At 37.8% G+C, this 17,866-nt stretch overlaps 1 protein-coding gene across 1 annotated transcript in view; it reads right to left on the minus strand.

Annotated features, from left to right (window-relative positions):
• LOC102888097 (potassium channel subfamily T member 2-like) overlaps positions 1-17,866 on the minus strand; it is a 145,909-nt gene that overhangs the window by 15,067 nt on the left and 112,976 nt on the right. The window contains 4 exon segments of the mRNA XM_025049843.1: positions 10,894-11,022; positions 11,935-12,018; positions 15,257-15,396; positions 15,681-15,705. Of these exon segments, the coding sequence (XP_024905611.1) occupies positions 10,894-11,022; positions 11,935-12,018; positions 15,257-15,396; positions 15,681-15,705 (378 nt within the window).

Here is a 17,866-nt window from a genome sequence, read left to right on the forward strand (position 1 = left end):
TCTAATTTAACTTTCATATCTTGATGAGAGAACATTTCATTAAATTTCTCTTAGAAACCTTATTTCAGCTATCAGAATTTAAGTTGGAAGTTATAAAATTCTTAATACCATGGTTTCGCAATAATGGCTACCATTTTAAGTCAACTTGCTCTACCTACTTGATAGTCTCTACCTGATAATATACTGAAAATCCTCTTCTGTGGAAGTAAAATATATAAATCCTTGAGAAATAGCTACTATCAGGAAGAATATCAGTCTTTGTTCAGAAGTTCAATTTATATGTACTTTTCAGCAAAAATGAAAATGTTAGTGATTCATATTTAGACTATGGCTTGCAGAGTTTTGTTAATCACAATCCTTATTTGATGTGATCTTTCTAGTCGTAAGTCTCTGTAATAGTTTGATTTCCTACAAATATGTGGAAACGGTAATCTTGCCAGACCAAATTCTCAAAACATTACGTTCCTATAATGCCACTTATCATCCAAGTCACACAACCATAAAATATTTTAGAAGAGAGATAAAGATTCTCTTCCAAGTGAAGGATGAAACACTGGCTTTGTGAGTGCTTTTTCCTAGTTACGTGTATTGAGAATTATGTCAAAAATACATCTAAATCACAAACTGAAGCCTATGTGTATATTACTGAAATAATATTGAATATCCTATTCATCACTGTTTTGAATTCCCCAAAGAAGGGAATATCATGATTTATATACAAAACCTATAAGACTCACAAGGCCTTTTGTTAATAATTTAATAAAATAAGTAACATCTCTTTATATATTTCATTTTATAGAAAAAAAGAATTAGAAGGATTTGGGGATTAATTTTAAGAAATTTGAACTGACACACAGATTGTTCATTACATGTTGAAATATGCATGCCTTTCTCGCATCCTTCCAATATGACATAATGAGAAAAAAGAATTAGAAGGATCTGGGGATTAATTTTAAGAAATCTGAACTGACACAGATTGTTCATTACATGTTGAAATATGCATATGCCTTTCTCGCATCCTTCCAATATGACATAATGAAAAGTACACACGATTTTCATATATTAAAATACACAAATTTGCACAATATTCTGTATATTTCCTAGCTCTGTTCCTACAACAAAACTACGTAAACTCTGTGTGAAATGAGAATAATACCCATCTTCTACCTCATAGAAACGTTGTGCAAATTCATATAACACATTAACGTAGGAAGAAAACTTTTGCCAACCGTCAACTCTGTAGAGCCATCATATTAATATATCTTAGTGAAAATGTCCACATTATCAGCTTCACGGGTGGAAACGGTATTCTATTCCTGGGTGCTGAATGTGCGTGCGCACGTGCGCTTGTGTGTTTTAAAAGAAGGTTCATTTATAAATACACTTTTCTGCCGTCATTCACAGCTGGTAGCGACTCTGTGTGTTTTGAACAGGACCTTGTGATCTAGTGGAAACAGGGCAGTGTTGGGATACACAAAAGTGCCTGAGTTTAGGGTCAGAGCGACAGGTTAAAAGCAAGTGTCGTGGCATCAGACAGGCCTGGCTTTAACTGCAGGTTCCGCCACTTATCAGCCGTGTTCCTGGCCGTGTAATTTAACTCTCTCAGATTATCCTACTTCCTGCCTGAAACAGGGTAATTCTAGTTTTACTTTGCCCACAGTGTTTCTCTGAGATCTAAGAGATAATACATGACATGTGCACAATACGGTGCCTGTCTCAGCAAATGCCCAATAATTTATCAGTTAACATGATGGTTCATGATCTTGTATGGAAAAAAACAGTGAAAAGAACAAAAGAAAAATAATGAGGGGTTATATGTAGGTGAAAATGGGTATGAAAAAAAGACGGAATGACATACTTTTGGTGTGGTTTTCTCTATCAATGACCACATTTCACAAGAAATCAAGATGCTGTAAACAGACATTTGGGGGTAGAGATCACTTGGTTTAAGTTTTGTGAATCTGAAGAAGAGGATGAGGGTTTAAGTGAAAGTAGAGGTTTCCTGCTCTGCTCTGGGCCGCTTTGTCCTAGTTTATAAGTAACGCGAGGACTCTGGGCCCACTTTTTCGTACCGTCATTGTCAGACGCCTAATGTAGTTATCAACTTAAAAAATCAAGATTTCATGCTAACGTTTGTAAGAGTTAGAAAAGTTATCTGCCTATTGCTGTGATCTGATCTCAGTGTTTGGTTTGTGTCCTCTCAAAATTCATACGTTGAAATCGTAACCCCAAAGGAGACTGTGTTAGTGGCGGGGGGCATCTCGGGAGGTGAGCAGGTCCTGAGGGTCCGCCCTGGTGAGTGGGATCATAACGGGGATCCTGCAGATCTCCCAGCCTCTTCTGCCCTGTGAGGATGGAATAAAAAGCCTATCTGACCCGAGGGGCCCCCCACCGACCCCGCTGCCACCCTGATCTCAGACTTCTGGCCTCTGGAGCTGTGAGAAATGAATTTCTGTCGTTTCGAAGCCACCCCGCCTGTGGGATTTTGTTACAGCAGCCTGAATAGACTAAGACGTGTATTTTATAAGCAATGCTTCTGGGACCATGTTGATGTAGTTCAATAAGGAAATTAAAAATTCATACGGCTATGCCAACAATTTTCATAGAAATTTAATGCACTATCAGTTTTAAAAGTCATATCGTTTTCCAAATATTTATCAAGCTTAGTAGGGTCGAAAAGAGGCTAAAAATATTTCTTCACAAGAACTGAAAACTTTATAAATGAGAAAATGTTTCCTATGCCTAAAATAGTTTAATTTACTTTCATTCTTTTCAGAAAGGTAGAAAATGTCAGATTCACAAAATATATCAAAGATTCTTTTCCACTCCACACACACACACACACACACACACACACACACACACACACACACATCTCGAAGTGACTCGATTCAACTTTCTCTCAGCTTTTTATTGAACAGTTATTCATGTCATAGGTTATTGAGCAATGTGTGGAACAAAGTGATATTTTAAAATAAATCGATTCACCCAGTAGCTTGAAAGCGAGTGCTTGTAATCTGGATTCACAACCCCCTCAAGAATAGCTTTATAGCCTTTAGAATAGACTTGAACTGTGCCGTCTGATTTATGGTTGACACATTCTGAGTTGTCACCGAGGGAATCTCGCAGATGTGTCTCATAGGTCAGGATCCGAGCGTGGCCCATCCAGACCGTCCTCCTCATCCTTAGCTTGTGGTTTGTCAGAAAACTGAAAGTGGTTTTTCTTAACTAAAAGGGTTGTTTCATGTCTAGAAATAACTAAATATAAAAGCATATTTTCATTTTACACTCAATGTCATTTTGAGTTTATAGGTTCAGGTTTTTATGTGTGATGCATAAGTACCTTGTGCACCCAGATAGCTTTAAACTCCAAAACTGACTTATAAACAAACAAAAAATCAACAAATAGAAGAATATTAAATAAGCATGCAGGTTTAACATGTGCATAAAGGTATTCAAATAGTTTACGTTATTAGAATCATATTTATGTTGCTAACTGTCGCTTTCACGGCACAATTTTCACTTATTGTTTTCCAGAATTACAGGAATATATAGCCCAAAGCAGTGGTTTCAACCGTGTGTGTGTGTGTGTGTGTGTGTGTGTGTGTGTGTGTGTGTGTGTGTGTAGACCCTACACACTTCAGAGTAGGTCAGGGGAGCTATCACCTCCAGTATATTATAGTTCAAAAGGAAGGACCTAAACCTATAAAGTTATGGAAAACTATCACAGTGATTGAGGACAGCATCAATTCTACTATGCCCAAAACATTTACACACACATGCGCATGCGCACACACACACGCACACGCACACAATCCCCTTCTTTTTCTAACATTTGAGAACCACTGCCCTAAAGCATATGTCACTATGGATAAGTGAGCCATAGGAAAGGACATTTCTATGACATACGTCATACCTTAATTAAAGAAGAGATACAATGATATAAGACTCGGTAGATACGAATATCTGTATTCTCATGTAAAGAATCACATAGAATAGTATTATTAACCCAAGCGTACTGTCACGTCAAGGTCACCACTCTCTTACGAAGGCCTCATCGGCTTAGATCAACCTTATAATTTTCTATTCCTTTCTGGTCAGGTAGGTTCTAGCAGCCATTCGACAAGGAGCTGAGACCAAAGGCTCAATGTGCTTCCTGGCAGCGCCGTGAAGAGTGATCTCCATGAGGTTTCAGGTGTCAAGCGGACAGAAAGCCATGACTATGTAGCTAAGTCAAGTCAAAGAGATCGGATCCATTCCAATTGCTTCTTGCTATAAGTATGCCCGCAGACTCTGATTAACTTAAAGAAAGTAAATAATGCAAGCAAGAAATGCTTTCCTGGGTTGGAAATGAACAAGAATCAATAGAACTAGAAAAAATTATAACTAGGAATTGTAAAATAAAGTAAAAAAAAAATTCAAGACTAAAATTTGTTGAGAGAAAGTGAAAAAACATTACAGGTGACCTCAGAATCCGAGAGAGAGAATGTGTGTGTGTGTGTGTGTGTGTGTGTGTGTGCTTTTGAATTAGAATGCGTTGGAGCTTAGTGGATGTGTCTATGTTCAATTAAGATTTAAAGTATTTATTCAAATCACAGCAATACTTACTGTATATTATTTATAAACTTAAGTGTATCGACATAAACATTTACCAATGCTGTGGTGTACGCAAAAAGGGCACACCAGGGAAAAACGAAATAAGGTCTATGTTACTGTATGTACTTTGCACATAATCATTTGCTACTTACTCTGAAAATTCACTTAACACATTTCTTCCTTTTTATAACTCGTGAAGTGACAATAATATGCTGTCTACTTAATCTTCACTACGTGTTGAGAATAGTCCAAGGTCACACATAGCTAGTCAACGAAGCCAAACTCAGATCATCTGGTTCCAAGTCCAGTCCTCATTTGGTCACACAAAATAACTGAATAAATGAGGTACTAGGAACAGGGACAGAGGGAGTGTCAATAAAGAATGGCTAGAATGCGCAGTAGTCAGTCCCACCTTACCCGTGGGGATCCTGAAACCATGGCCACCAAACCCTCTACTGTTTTTTTCGTGTATATATATATATACCTATAATGCAGTTTAACTTAAAAATTAGGCACAGTAAGAGATTAACAATAATAACTAACGATAAAATAGGATTTTTCTCTCAAAAGATCTTATCATACTGTGTATACAGCATGAACGCTCTGGACTAAGGGATAATTCTCGTCCTGTGTGGGCTAGAGTGTCATGGTGACAGATTTCAACACGCTACTCAGACTGGCATGCAATTTAAACCTTGTGAATTGTTTATTTCTGAAATTTTCCACTCAATATTTTTGAGCGGTGATCGACCGCAGGTAACTGGACCTGCTCAAAGCAAAATGGGTCAGGGGAGACTACTGTGTGTTAAAATCTAGCAAAAAGAAATTCGGCTTAACATAGGAGGCATCGAACATCCGTTATAGATTTTCATCATGGGAGTTAAGTAAGGAAAATGGTCATTGATCTCTCTGTACTATGTGACATACTGAAGGGAAGAGAATTTTGAAAAATCAAATTAACCAAGAGGTAATTAAATCTAAGAATAGGCATGAAATTTTCACGTCAGCTTACTGATTGCATTGAGGTGGACACCTCACTCAAGGACAGGCCAGGCGTAGCCACTGGGGCCGACCTGGTAATGACACCATGCAGTAAAACAAGTGATTGGATTAGTACGTACACAGAATTTGAAGACAAACAGGTGAAATTAATTTGCCATCCAATTAGGAAAATATAACTTGAAAATAAAGCCTTTATGCAATTCAACTGAATTTTATTTTATAATCCGAAATATTGAATGCAGTCCTTAGTAACCTTTTTCCTTTAACGGCTCTGAATTCATACTTAACCATTTGAAGAAAGGGAGACAAACAAAATACTTACTTGTGATGCTATTTCTCAAGACTGACACAAAGGGAGGGAAAAAGAAACACACAAAATACAGTTTAGATGATGACTCAACAATACATACACGAAGCAACCAGCACCAAGGACAAAATATGACAAATACGTAACACGGATAATCTAATTGTGCGTTTTGTTATTTATCATGGGGCCTTTGAATAAAATTAGGTAAAGAATGAGCTGTTGTTTTTGGTTTACCAGAAAGTGGTTGTTAGATCGTTTATTGTTTGTTTTTACGGGGGGGTGTTATTTCTAAAAATTATCTTCCTAAGCTTTCAGAGAAAAAGTACTAGAAGAAAAGAAAATGATTGGAGCTTATGAAACTGCTATATTTTTTTAATTAAAAAATTTAAATTTAGAGATTATAATGTTGTTTTTCCCCTATGTATAAATGTAAGTAAGTTCACAGAAAAATTCTCAGCTTTCCCATTGTCTATAGACTCTAAAAAACCTATCTGCCCAGTCACCATATAACCCCTAAGTATCTGGGGTGTGTAAAAATGATGCTACCTAATTTTTTCAGTTTTAAAGAATAATATTCTATTCACTTTTCAAGAAGTAGAAGTAAAATTTTGAATTATATTCTTTGGGGTAATGTCACTCAAGTCCGACTCATTGTCTAGCATTCTGACTGTTGTCACAAATATAAAAAATGCATAATAAACATTAGATTACAGGCTCCTTACAGCTGTTTATCTCAGGATTCTTAACATATGGCTGAAGGGAATAAATGCTGTTTGAGTGAATAACAGAGAGAATGGGCAGCTAGAGTTTCGAAACTATTCTATGTTAATTTTTGTTAAAATAATTTTAAGAAAATGATTTTTTAACAGGTAAACTTATATTAATAATATATTTAAAATTTCGCATTCCAGTTTAAGGACGCAGTGGTTGGTAGCTGTGAGTGTCAGCGATCACTCTATTATGCACATTTTTAAAGTTATAGGGTTTATTGACTATGGAGGTGACCGACAGTCAAACTAACACATTCCACAAATTTACTGCGTACATCGTAAAGGTGCTGGCACTTTAACATGTTTTAAAAGGATCCTTTGCTAATTCCTAGTAAAATTTTCACTGGTTATAGACACTTCAAGTAAAAGCAATTTTCAGTACACTGCAAAACCAGAGGCAGATATAGTTCTAAGTTTTCTCACCTAACGAAGAAAGATAGGGACAAGTACATTTGCTAACTCATAATTTTTCAGATTTTGGAAAGATAGTACCGTATCACATACTGTATGGTAGATTATACCCAAGTGGATTTTGGGCAACATTTTATCATAAAAAATTTAAGACATCTTCAATGAAAAGTATGAATATTCACTTTAATTGGAATAATTATTATAAATAATCTCGACAATTTAAGTGAATTTAGTGAGCTTTGGGGATGTCTGAATTGAAGTTAAAGGATTGTAGACAAAAATATTGTTCTTTATCACCAAGAGGTCCTTGTTCATCCTCTTCGTTTTGTTTGACCCAGGAGATTCTGATGTTTATAAAAATTCCCTTAGACACATATCGCTGGTGGCAGAAGTTCTTCTGGTGTGGTGAGGTGTGAGCAGCTGACAAGGGGCAGATCCAGCTGCACCTTATTTTCCACGGACTCACTTTACTCTGTTTGTATGACTCCTCCTGACATCAACACGTAGCCCACCAGAAAACTCTGAGCTCGCATTCCAGGTCTCTTATGTAATTTTAATTATAAATATTCTTTATCATCATTTGTCTTCTCAGAGATGTCTGCCAAAGTATCAGTGTTTCCTCTACTCTCACAGGCAAAGCAGCGATGTAACTTATAAGAACTATTTTTTCTCTACATAGAATCTGGTAAGACACTGAAAACAGACTAGAAATGACATAGCATACAAACTTGCCTTTCAAATGTATTTTTTAAAAATACGTGAAGTAACAAGGAAGCAAGGCCTAGAGTATTTATATTAATTTATTCCTACGATATGCTTATGTGACATGTTGGCATTTAATAAAAAATTCTTGATAGGATAGGGTAGAGTTTAACACTTGGCAGTGTAACGTGCAGAGATGGTCGATGAATGGGTCTCAAATGACTACTTCGTGGCTATAAGTCTGTCGTTGCTTTTATCAGTTATAAATACAGAGTTTAAATAGTCCAAAAATGCTATTTTTATAACCACTCCGACCATAATCTCTTCGATTTCTCTCTCATAGGATGCACCTACATTTACCTCTTTTAGCTGGATTTGTTGGCTTTTCTCTCTCCGATTCTATGGAACGTGCTTGATTGTCACATTTTTCATTTCCTCTTTTTATTTATTCACTTCTCATGCTGGAGGAAGAGGAATTAACAGTCTTCCGCCTATTCCGCTACCTTTTTCCATCTCCCCTGATTCCGAAACTGTTCAAGTCTAATCTTGGTTAGATCTAAATTCAGGGCATATTATGACAAAGTACAATTTATAGATGAGCTACACAGGAAACGTGTTTTCTATTCAATTCTGCATACATTTTTTGTTGTTGGAGGTGGTGTGTTCCTAGAGTTTTAACTGTCTTCGTTTGTGAATCGATTAATTAGGTTGCTACTTATCAGTACTTCATCCTAAACTCTTTGGCAATTGTCTAATCTTTGTCTGAACATCAGACGTCATCTTTCTGAAAAAAATCTCACCGAAGCCTCTGCTCCAGGTCGCTCTTCTTCTCTGCTGGTGCTTTCACTGCTGTCTGGGGACATCCCCGACCTCACTCTTGCTGCCCGGTTTCCATAAAAACCAAGGTCTTTACTGAGTTGATATTTTATTAATGTCCCTCCCCCACCCCACACCACTTTTTATTTAAACACGAGTCTGACTTAAAGGACATCCACTTTAATGGGACTTCTGCACCTTGCAAAACCACGATGGAAGGTCGAACCTACCCATCATGTTGCGCAAACTCTTAAATAAGGAAACACATAATATGCTCATTCTTTTAATAGTAACTGGACCGGGAAAACAGCTCTTTCTCATGTGCATCCTTTTATGTTGCCAGACTATAATTATTATTTAATGCAGCAGTTCTGTTTTTGCTTTATTTAATGGGAAAATAAAAGTAGAATTCCAGCTCAACTGCAGTAGTCAGTTCATTTTGGATGCAGAGTAATATTAATTTCTCTGTCTTTAGATATTTTTCTGCCCTTAATATACTGTGCTGTAAAAATGCTTGATGGTCCTATTTTTATCTTTAGTTATTTAAATCATCTCACTTTTGCTATAATAGGCAGAAAATGTATGTGCTGAAAGATGAATTAAGTTTAACACAGGAAGAGGTGTCATATTTATTTAACTCAATTTTCTTTTAAGAGGTTCGGGGATTTATACGCATTTAATGGAGATGATCTTTATTTGTGATGGGAAGAACCGAACAACATATAGTGTTAAATGCTCCTTGATGGCAGAACAAATTTTCAAATAACCTTTCCCCCGTACTGTGAACAGCACACAACAAAGTCCCTTAATAAAACAAAATGATTGACGTGGATATGCACTTGACCAACGGCACAGTTCAAATGTCCAAGTTCACAAAGCCTGTGTAGAAGACAAGATCATGACAATCTCTGCTATATAAAAACTTTTGTACTTAGCCAAGTTCAAATATGAAATGATTAATTATTTAGATGCAAAGGAATTTGCCTTCTCTTAACCTTTAATCGGATAATTTTTGGGATCCACTGTTCTTAAATTTTTAGGCACATCTGAGCAGACTGTCTTATTTAACTGGCATGTTTCTCCTGTCGGTCATTCCTGATTTTCTCTAATTTGGTCTTGCTTTCTGTCATGTGACCCCAGGGACCACAGCCAGTGACAAACTCAGATTAAGCAGCAGAGATGCCAATAAATCTCCTTTTAGCGTTCCTGAAGCCACCAGAAAGCACCTCAGAAAAAACTAAACTATGTCCTGCGGGACTCAATATTCCTTATTTAAATGTCAAACTACGAATTTTAACAAAAAAACACAAAAATATATTCCATTACTCTTATGCTTCCTAGAAAGCACTTTTCCGTACAAGGATTCATTGATTTTTATCACAAATCGGTTTAATGATGACATGTACTACTAAAATGCATATACCTGATCTGAGCCTCATTGTTGAGGTAATCTTGTATAAGACCAAAAAGAGGAATGGTTAACCAAAATTTTAAATAATTTTGAGGTATCCGAAGAATACATAGAGAAGGTAAACCATCAAAAAATATATAAAACATCATTTATATTAAATAATTTTATAAATATAGATAGGATAAGGCATTTATCCAAAATTTTTGTTTCATAAAAGAGTATAACTTAAAATATGATGGTTTACTAAGCGTATATAAAATATTTAGAACCACATAATGTGACCAAATCAAAATGTGGATATGTTCGCAGCAGCAAGCAGCCATTGGAAATTGTGTCGTGTATTAATAAACTCTAGTTTGCTCTCAGATTACCGAGCCTTTCTCTGGGAAGGTCTGGCATTGCTACTTAAGTTTTTTCTTGGCTTCAGGATAGTCTTTAATCTAGAGTTGAAAAGTATGAGTTTCAGTGCTTGTTAACTCATCTCCGTTTTGACTCCTTTATTTAAATAAATGCTAATACATGCAGTTGAGGGGTATATAAGCAAGACTGCTTGCCTTGAGAACTTTTCTTATGTATCAGTGTTTAAAATCCTAGATCTACAGAAGTCGTTCAGAGCCCCACATCCACAAACTCTAGAATAATCCCTTAGCCAACGATATTTTGAGAAATTCTGGCATAGTTTCCTAAACAAGTAATTGATAAGTGTTTTTTTTCTTTCTTTCTTTTTTTTTCTTTTTTTTTTGCTTTTGCTGGCAACCACTACTACGTGTCCGACAGCATTCTTTTTGTCTCTTTGACATTTGTCAGAAGTCAGTCAAGGTTGGGAATGGCTGCCTTCAATCAGATGAAACATTCAAAGCAATATTTTGGTTCCAAACCTCAGATGTCGTAAGTTTCTGAGACTCAGTCCGGTAGATCCCGATGGGGATGTCCCCGGAGGAGGAACACAGCTTCTGATACAGCCGGGCGTACGTTCTGATCCATAAGTCATCCTCGGTGATTTTCATCTAGAATACGTACGAATCATTTACACGTTAACTTGGGAAGATATAAAAACTCAGTGGTTAATTTTCACTTCTTAAGGTTAGAATCTATCGATACTTTGAATTCTCAAAGTGCCAAGTCACAAGTGCTTATCCACGTGTTAAACTGATTAGTTGCACCCCATCTCAGCCTTATCCCTGGGGTTCCCCCAATCCTAAGAAACCAGCTACTCAATTTGTGGCAGCATGACGTTGTATTCGTTCAATCCAGGAGACATTAGGCACTGGTCATTGACTGGGAGATGTGTTTTTGAATGTTGCAATAACTGGATGTTAGTCACTGGTCATTGACTGGGAGATGTGTTTTTGAATGTTGCTGCTACTGGAGTTAGTGGACAGGGTCTGCCGATGGTACAAATTTTAGAGTGCGAAGGACACTTCGGCACAAAAAAGAACTGTCCATCCAAAGTTCTCATGACACCGGCACTGAGGAGGACGTTAGCAGAATGAGCGCAGGCTCGCAGACTAGAGACGTAACAACTAGTCCCTCTGCTAGTCCTAAATCTGAATCGTTGGCAAGTCACTTCATGAAACACACTTAGTGCTGGCACACTCAGCCGTAAATCACAGGCCTCCGGTGCCATCGCGGTTGCCCTCCACAGCATGGCCTCCTGGGTCAGAAACCTTCGGCCTCAAATCACCAGCTAGAAAAAAACACCTGTTCCGAACTGTGGACGGAATGGCTATTTACCATGAATATTAATTTCAAATAATGTGTTCTCTTGAACATATTTTAAGGACTTAAAAAACCATGATGCTAGTTTTGAGCAGATATTAGAGAAAAAAAATGACGTCGAAGAGTTAGCCAAAGTCCATTGAGATGGATTTCAGACCGTCTACGCGAACCATCTTCTCTCGCAGAAACGATTAACTTACAGAACAGAGGAAGCCCGACCCCGGGGTGGTGTCCAATCCCAGCAGGAGTCTGGTGACAGAAATCATGTAGTCCTTCACAAATGACTGCAATATAAACAAAACAGCTCCTTACTACGGGTATGAAAGGTGCGGAGCAGCTAGCAGTGCGAACACCGTCTCACTTCTAAAAGGTTATTTCTCGTAACACATCATTGAGTTTCCGTAAAAAAGGAAATAAAAGTCTATCTTGTCAGAGTCCTAAATACACATGCACCGTTACGCTGTCCTTAAGGAGATGTGGGGAATAATTGTTCTCTAGAATATCTCGATATGCTTAAATTTTATGCATGCTGCTAAGCATGATAGAAACATTTTTAGATTTTAATAAAAATATGTTGATATAGAGAATATCATAAAAACTTGAAAGAACTAAAATTTGCCATGAAATATTTCAATAAGTTTTTTTTAGGATTAAGCTCTATGCTAGTAGAATACATTTCTAGTATTTAAATAAATCTGAATGTTAATGAATTAATAGCTTAGTATTAAATGTCATTTTGTGGTCTAACAATAAGATATAGTTTAGTATGTTGCTAGAACACCACTCAGTATTTAGCGTTAATGATGCTTCCAGTTTCTTCGATTTATTCTTAGCTCCGAGTGAAAAAAGCTTTCAAGCAAGACAAGGCATGTTTTGCCATAACATGTAGCAATTATTTATAAATTGTATAAAATGACTGCCTTCAGTTCGATCTTCAAATGTTTAAAAATGAAAAACGTAAATAATCTGCTTATTTTGCATAGCAAAGATGGCAAAGATTTTTTACAAGTTATAATGTTTTTTAAGTAAATCTGCTAACCCACTTCCTTGATTACTAGTTCATTTTACCAACACCTGGTATCAAAAAGCTAAATTCTTCCATCTAAGGAGAGCAAACATGTCCATTTCCTTTATTCAGGCCAAAGAAGTGGCCTTTTGGCTTTCAACATGTATTAGTCTCCCAGCAGTTAGGACGCGAATATCATAGAGGGCCACCAAGAAAAGTTGTGACATACGCCTTTATAGAGTGTCCTTTAACTTCATCTCTAACTCGGTGTCTGCTAAAGAAGGGTTTAGAAACAAATTCTCAGGCACTTAAGACTATTTTCCAAGATGAGAAATAGAAAGTACTCATGGAAGAGAAAAACCCACTAAAGACCTAGAACATGACTGTTTTAAGTTATTTTAGAATCAGATGCAGTAATACAGCTAATTTGTCTACTGTATTCGTCACCAACACATTCTTTGTCCAGAGGTCATTTGTCCTGTAACTTCCTCAGGGCACAGACAAAGAGTAGGAGTGAGCCAGAAAGATGTGCTCAGCCTCACACGTTACAAACCCCTGCAGTAAATCTCATGAAATTCAACCATAGAAGACTTTCGGTTTCACTTAGCTCTATTTAACTTTACTTTAGATAATACTTATTTTTTAATAATTGATTTCCTAGCTTTACAAAGATGATGATTACTAACAATTATTAAAATATAAAAGCGATCTGTGTTTCAAGTGGGAAGGAGGAAAGGGTCCATTGAAATGTAACAGAGGGAAAAAAATCTTTCAGTAAGTTGAAGTATCATAAAAAACTCAAACGCTATACAAGAGTGGGATTGTTCCCCACAGGGACAGGGATGGGCAGGAATGATCCGATGACGTGTGCATGGCCTGATGTCGAGGGGTCACACTAACCACTAGGTAGTTTCTCTGTGAGCCCTCGCGTCTCATCTACATGTCGTGAGTGAGGACACTGCCGACATCACAGTTTCCTTTGGGGAAACAAACACAACGATGTCTAGGATAGAATTACATCAATGATAAATCGCTACACAATTGTAGTCATTAATAATAGTTTTTGAATATACAATATAAACATTCTTAAGAAGATGAGCTTAATTCATTAACCGTAATAATTAGATGGTATATAGTATACTTTAAAAACATAAGAATGCTTATTATATAATTTGAGGAATCATATATATGTTTTTATATCTATAACCCATGACTTAGTCCTCTTCACCTGTCTGAAAAACGGACCACGATTATATCTCATTTGCGGTCAAGAGAAGGTTAATTGGCAGTTACTATTTTGAAAGTTATTTTTCTAGTTCACTGTTTCTGAAATAGCTCTAGAAAACACAGAACTTCTTGTATCTTATTATAAAAAATGTGAGATAAAAACGAAGAGAAAGAAATTATAGCTTTTCCTCCTCTCCGAACTCCTTGGTAATGATCAGAATTGCGTGCGGGGTAACCTGTGTTTGCAAAGGGTGGGAACCCCTCGGCCCCCGCCCCCCACTGCCCTGCAGTGCCCACTAATGCATCCGAGAACCTTAAGGCAAACGGGAGTGCTCGCTCTCCCTGGCTGGCTGTGCTCCTGCACTTATCTGGCAGAAGCACGTGGTTTGTGACATGTGACATTGCTAGAGGCACACTCAGGGCCGTCATGAGCCCAAAGGCCAATAGAAAAGCTTTAACTTTTTAGATTAGTTTGTTCAGTCAAGCATTGCAGAAGAGGGTACATAAAATATGTATAAGCACAACGAAATGTTCGAACGCTGAATTCGAGATTAAAGTTCTCGCATGACAGCCCTGTGAATATCTTTTTTCTCTTAATGGAAATATTTAGAAATCGATTACTTGAATCTGAGAATATGAAATTTTACTGCTATTCAGTTTATAGCAGAGTCAAAAAATTTTAAAACATATTTGCGTAAAATAACATCTCTGTGAACATCTTATGATAAAATGACAGTGTTAACTTTGGCCTTCCAGAACAAACTAAGTGGTTTTTAGTTGTTTGTAAAATCTTTTTCATATTTTTCTAAAACAGGTGATAATTAGCAGATGTTTAAAATGTCCTTGGTTTATCAGTTTATTGGCATTGATTTTGATATCTTATTTTTTAAAAATATGCGTTATAAAACAGCTATTTCTTTAACGTAGTAATTTTTCCTTAGCTTTTTTTTTTAGTCTAGTAATAAAGATATAGCAACATGCAACTTGTATTAAAATGTCACAGTAAACATTGTAGGACACTGGTTTAGGCTAAAGAATCCTTAAAAATTTAAGCTAAAGAATGCCTAAAAATTATTTCTTAGATTGCTCCGAAAAATATTTTTTTCTTACAAAATGTTTTATAGGCACATCGATGTCCTTAAATACATGAAATAAAATATTGAATTACTTCCAGAGCCAATGTTGAGTTAACAGCTCCACGAGAAACCCTAGTTATATTATTTATTTAATAAAATCCAAATGAAATATAGAATAAGCATATTAGAGAGCAAAAAGGAAAGATCGCGTACCTGGTAAAGAAGTGTGTCCAGCATACTGATGCTAAACACCCTCCCCGCAGCAAAAGGCAGTCGGAACATAAAAGCCAAATTAGAACCTCTCTCTCGTTCTTTCTGTTCAGAAATTTGAAATCGAAAAATTCGTGAGCATTCTGTAATTTACGCTTCTCTGCTTAGTTAAATTTTCCTGATGTACGTGAACAAGGTATTTTTATTACATGGTTCTTAGCTGTGAATTTGTCATTACTTCATTTATAATTGTATTTTTAACACATTTCTTTAATTTTCAGGACTAAGGTTTCTTGATCATTTAAAATAGCCAATAGTTAAGAAAGGTTAATCCTTTAGACAGTCGACATTTATTCTTCATACCTACTTCTGAAAAGAACACAATAAAAAACATTTAATGAGACTAAAAATAAAACCCTAAAGCCACATAACTTATAACACCTAGAAGATCTCTACTGAATATTCTCATATGTGAGGGCAAAACAATAGGCAGGTTGGAGCTGTCACATGCAGTGGTTTCTTCTAGCTTCTGGCATCTGAGTTTTCATTACATGCCCTTTAAATTGTGCTAGCTGCACCAACGTGCAGCTAAGCTTCTGTAAATGAAAAAAAAGAAAAGAAAAAGAAATGAATTGTGTGTGTGTGTGTGTGTGTGGTTTGGTGTATGGGCATTTCTTTTGAAAAATTCTGTTATCTTCCTTCCATAAATGAAGACATGAGAGCAAATATTTGTGTAAGACTGGAAGGTATTTCTTAAGCGTGCAGGTTACTCTTGGACTTAGCTGATGGTCATCTCAAAAATGCCGATTTCATTTGTGGCCGACTTCCTTTTACCGAGCAGGACCGATACAGCTAAGCAAGTCAGCAAAGCATCCCCGACTCTCGGGGCAGTGGAAGCGAACACCCGTTCCTAGTGTAGCAGACGTGCGGGACCACACGGGCAGGGGGACCTCCCGTCCACCATTTCAGAGGGGGTCTGGCTGAAGGACGAGTCGTGGAGATGAAGAGGGCTATGGCTGCTGCTCATTGTGCTGACGGGTCGACAGTGACTTGACCTTGGCTCCCCTGGGAGAAGGACAAGGTTGGGACTCAGCGCCCGCCCCTCCAAGGAGCAGGAGGGGTCGGTCCGCCATGTCACTCGTGTCTACCTGGCTGAGAAGACTTCCAGACTCTAAGAACGTCCTCATTTGAGATGTAGGGAGAAGGTAAAAAGGGAGGACGCCAGGCGGCGTCCCAATTTGTGTCCGTGTCCACTAGGTCGCAATGTATTCTCTCATTTATTAGCCTGAGTGTCAAGAAAACCTAGTCTGAATAGTCCATGTAGGCGGCTGGAGATGGCTGGAATGATCTGACTTGATTGCAGGGTTATTAGCTTTTCCCGTGAACTTGGGGCCGAATCTGGTTCCTGAGGTGTGGGCAGCATCCCGGGTAGCTTAAGCCCACGTCGCAGCAAGAAGCCAGAGCGAAGGGCTGAGACCCCCGAGACTCTGAGGGCCAGGACCTGTCGCGGGGCCGAGTGGGAACCACCGGATGGATGGTTGGGGTTGCACTTGGCCTCTCCGGTCGTTTCCGTCCTTGAGGGCTGACGGCTGTGAGTCGCCGGGGTCTCCCGGATGAAGGACCGTGACCTTTTTCCTGCTTGCTCTGCTAGCTAACGAGGGGCGTGGGGCACACAGTGGCGAAGCACACTTCTGTGGTTTTGCAGTTGAAATGAATGACTCACCGCTGAGTCTAGAATATTTTTGTTTGTTTGTTTTCATAGTCTCCAAAAGACCGGCCCATATGTTGCCTCGTTAGCATACTATCCGGTATGACTGAAAAAGATGATTAACAAAAGACACTCCTATCGCTCAGGAAATTGCAAGGGTTTTTGAAGCTATGTGTCAAGAGCTAGGGCCAAAGACCCAATATGTTTTTCTTATTAAAACACTATTCATCTCACATTTTTATGACTCTGCTTCTTACATCAGGGCGTAATTACCACATGATCGTTAAAGTGTAATTATGACCATCACTGGGGAATGGTGATCATTCAAAAGCAGTTTTAAAGGAAGCGGTCTCGAAGCACATTGTGCCATAACGGTGAATAAAAAGGCTTTTTTTTTTTTTTAAATGAAATGCATCAAATCGAGAGAAATGAAATAAGTCTTGACAAGGAAACGAGGCGAGGATCCCTCCTTCTGCTGTTATTGTCACCTTCTCCGCCTCACGATTTCTCGTCACGTCGTCCATCTCTGCGTAGCTCTTGCCCTGCGGTTCTGACGCCCGCTACACCTGCTTCGTTAGCGCGTCAGCGACCCCCCGGGACCGCCGACCACACATGGGAAGTAGCGTGGGGAAAACAGTGGCAATGATGGGGACATCCATGAGACGAAGGGTAACGTAGAGCAAAACGGAACAACCCAGCAGCAAAAATGGACAACAAGCAAGATCAGACGCAAACGAGAGTGTAAGCGAGAGGGTGACTGATGTCTGGGAAATTTTCCGATAGATTTTACAAATTCAGAGAAAATAGTGTGAAATTTGCACTGTGAAAAACAATATAAATAAAGTCACTTGCGATAGAAACAGTTCAAATCCACAAATTCACATTAAAAAAAAAAATATATATAT

This window comes from Pteropus alecto, unplaced genomic scaffold, assembly GCF_000325575.1.
Source record: "Pteropus alecto unplaced genomic scaffold, ASM32557v1 scaffold65, whole genome shotgun sequence".
Classification (NCBI taxonomy): Eukaryota; Metazoa; Chordata; class Mammalia; order Chiroptera; family Pteropodidae; genus Pteropus; species Pteropus alecto.